The 3604-nt window shown below is 40.4% G+C and overlaps 1 protein-coding gene across 1 annotated transcript; it reads right to left on the bottom strand.

Moving 5' to 3' along the window:
* Positions 1–810: 810 nt before the first annotated feature.
* On the bottom strand, positions 811–2873 carry LOC137656577 (neurofilament medium polypeptide-like). The gene is made up of 2 exons (XM_068390749.1): positions 2629–2873; positions 811–1207 (listed from the first exon to the last, which is right to left on the bottom strand). The coding sequence occupies exons 1-2, from the start codon at positions 2871–2873 to the stop codon at positions 811–813; spliced, it is 642 nt and encodes a 213-aa protein (XP_068246850.1).
* Between the last annotated feature and the right edge of the window lie 731 nt (positions 2874–3604).

Here is a 3604-nt window from a genome sequence, read left to right as displayed (position 1 = left end):
ATGCATACCAGGCTAGAAAAAGTGTTACATTATCTTCTCCGCTGTCTTCCTTTTCCCCATATGTCCTGGCTTGTGCGCTATCACAATCACCTGTTTTCTCAACGGTGCAGGAATTAGCATCTGTCGATAGATCCCTCATTTGGCATTCCCAGGGATATCGGCAGGTCTATGCTTCCTCATCACCAACCCATCCTTATGATAATAACAGGTTGGAGACTGCTGTGCCTCAGTCTCGTCCACCACACGGTTCAATAACACGGTTAACGTTGCATCCTTCCATTGTTATCTTATCAGTCTTTTCCTACTCATTTATCCTACTTCTAACGTTGAATTTTCTATTTCTCCCAATTCCATTTCTTCTTTGTCTACTTGTCTGCTCGTGTGTCACTCTTTTTTACTCGGGCTTACCCTTGATTTCTCTTCTTGCTTACCTTGAAGGGAATTCTCTTCTTTGGAAAACAAATCATGCAAGCTTATTGCTTCTTCAATTTCTTTTTCTTCTTCGTCCTCTTGTCTGCTCGTATGTCGTTCCTCTTCACTCGGGCTTACTTGGGAATTCTCCTCTTGCACACCATCAAGGGAACCCTCTTTTTCAGAAGAAAAAAATTCCTTCAAATTCATTTCTTCCAAGTCCATTTTTTCTTTATCCTCTTGTCCACTCGTCTGTTGTTCCTTTTCATTCGGGTTTACTCGGGACTTCTCTTGCGCACTACCAAGGGAATCCTCTTTTTCAGATAAGAAATCCTCCAAATTCATTTCTTCCAGGTCCAATGTTTCTTTGTCCTCTTGTTCACTTATCTGTCGTTCCTCTTAGCTCAGGGTTAATCTTGAGTTCTCTTCTTGTATATCATGAATAGAATCGTCTTCTTCGGAAAACAAATCCTCCACATTCATTTCTTCCAGAACCATTGTTTCTTTGTTCTCTTGTCCACTCGTCTGTTGTTCTTCTTCACTTGGGCTTAATCTTGAGTCCTTCCCTTGCATATCATCAAGGATAACCTTTTCTTCGGAAAACATATCCTCCAAATTTATTTCTTCTTTATCCACTTGTCCATTCATCCGTCGTTCCTTTTCACTCGGGCTTACTCCAAACTTCTCCTCTTGTGTACTATCAAGGGAATCCTTTTCTTTGGAAAACAATTCTTCTAAGTTCATCGCTCCTTTGATTTCTTCTTCTTCTTTGGCAGCCACTTCCTTCTTCCTACTCCTATCATAACACCATTAGGAAACAGAGATGGGTAGTCCTTCTCGAGTCCAGTTGTAGGACTATACTACAAAGGTTTCTCCATTACAATGGGAGAAGGCACAAACGGCCCTCCACAAACCTCATTACCCAACAGGACATCTATTCCTTTGACCCCCATTGAATCCTTAACCTCAAAATCAAAATCACCTGTCACCAACTAGGATGACAGTTTTAAAGGGAAAATAGGGGTGACCTAATCACTTCCTATTCCCTTCAAAATAATTGAGTCCCCTGTGAGAGACTGTTCCACCAATGGACATACTCCCACAATATGGTTACAACTTGTATCGCGCAATATCATGACCTGGGTTTGCTTACTCCCGTCTATGTCTGCCAACATACCTTCATAAATATATGGTTTAAAGGCATCCATGATTTTTGGTTCGTCCTGTTCATCGTGTAAACGGTGGCTGGTTCATTCTCGTCTCCATCCTTTCCCAATTGCTTCTTTGTCTTCGCATTCTGTGAAGTGAACTATCCTTAATAACTTGGGCGACTGCTTTCTGTTGGTTTGACCAAAATTTCTTACTGATATGGCCTCTCTTGACACACTTAAAGCAGACAAAATCGACCTCCTGTACGTCTTTCACAATACTTAAGGGAGGACGATTCGACATTTGTTGCTGTGGTACTATCGCAATTGGCTTAAGGACAGTACCAGTCCTACTTCCGTTGTAACTGTTGAACTTGTTCCCGTAGTTATTTCCGAACTGGTTCCCATGTTTCAGCGAATACATGACACTTGGTCGGAACGACGATTGAAACTTCGTGCCCGAGGAGGGTTTATGGCTGTTAATATTGTAATCTTCACTCAGCGAAGCGGCTTCATCAAGTTTCTTAACCTCTCTCTCTCTCAAGTATGTTGGAATGTGTTCAGGAATTCCTCATAGATACTGCTCTAGTATTATCAGTCCTTCTAAATCAGCCTTTTCCTTTACGTTAGCCGCCTCTTTCCTTTTCTTAAAACATCGTCGTACATTATAATCGTAATTCAGGAAAGTTATTCTCTCGTCCTTTTTCAAACCTCGGAACCTTTCATTATAATATTCAGAGGTCATCTGATTCACTTGCAGCACACTGTTCCTCACTTCTTAATACTCCATCCTCTGATCCTGAGATAGGGATAAGTAAGCACTGCAGCCGTTCTCAAAGAGCAACCTCTGCAATAATAAAGACCATCTCTCTTCTGGCCATTTCATCGTTGCAGCGACCGTTTCAAAATGATCGAAGAACTCATCTGGGGACTATTTTGTGAACCTTGGAATTAACCTCTGAGCTTCTGACACATAAACACGGCTTCGTGCCTAGCAGGAGTCGTTTCGATCTCTGTTTGCGCTTTCAACTGGGCATGGGCGTGCATCAGTTATTATTCCCTCCTATACATCGCCTCTTCAATCTCTTTCTCTTTTGCCATCGTCTTCAACTTAATCAAATTCTCTTCTGCTGCAAAATGTCGAATCTCAGCCCCTACTTCCTTATCTGCTTTCATGCCTTCCGTTTGAGGGTTAACCGGACTTTGCTTCCCTAAAAATTCTTCCTCGGCTTCCTCCAACAGTTTGCGAGCTGCCAAAATATTCTCTTCCAACAACTTTCCCAAGTTTATCAACGCTTTTAAGGCTGGACGCATGATTTGGGCCTTATTTATCCCACTCGTAGCATAGCCACCATATGCTATTAAGATCGAGAGCCACTGAGCTTTAGTAACATTAGCCTCTGATAATTCCCGAACACTTGGGCTACTAAAAACTCTTGGATATTAAACTGTGCCATCTTGTAACTTAACACTAATTGATGCCTCTCCAAAAAATAATAATCTGACAATACTCAAAACCCTATCAACACTGTATAATAAAAAACACGGCTTTGTTATCACCAATATTTAAAACAGACTCACTCGATTTCCAAGGGTCTGGGCACCAAAATATATTATAATGTCTGGATCCCGGGTCTGAGCACCTAAAATATATTATACGATAATGACTCCCAAAGTGTGGGTATTAACAAAATATACTATACTACGGCTCTTAACAGGGAACCAGACTTATATGATATATACTACGACTGGCAAGTTAATTAACCTTTCAAATTCCAAACTGCCTTGTTTGCTTTTACATTAAAACTGTTACAATTCAAAACATTAATACCCAAATTCAGAGACCATTTACTAACTCACAGACAGCAATATATAAAACACTGAATCTCCAAAAGTCTCTTAAGAATATTTAAAACCAAACTGGGTGATTATTCTAAAGTATTATCAACGATTATTTAACGCTCACTGTGGTTCTTGATAGGTAAGCGGATATCTAGTCTTAAATGGTGATAATTGCAATAATACAATCGTTGCAAAAAAAAAAA

The sequence above is a fragment of the Palaemon carinicauda genome, chromosome 17, assembly GCF_036898095.1.
Source record: "Palaemon carinicauda isolate YSFRI2023 chromosome 17, ASM3689809v2, whole genome shotgun sequence".
NCBI classification, from domain to species: Eukaryota; Metazoa; Arthropoda; class Malacostraca; order Decapoda; family Palaemonidae; genus Palaemon; species Palaemon carinicauda.
This window is presented reverse-complemented; position numbering and strand designations above follow the sequence as displayed.

Bases quoted from the DNA above. Each gene is read 5' to 3' on its own strand.
- LOC137656577 (XM_068390749.1), bottom strand. From the start codon at position 2,873: ATGCGTCCAGCCTTAAAAGCGTTGATAAACTTGGGAAAGTTGTTGGAA. The intron at 1,208-2,628 runs GTATAGGAGGGA...GTGTTATGATAG, and splicing joins AAAGAGATTGAAGAGGCGAT to GAGTAGGAAGAAGGAAGTGG.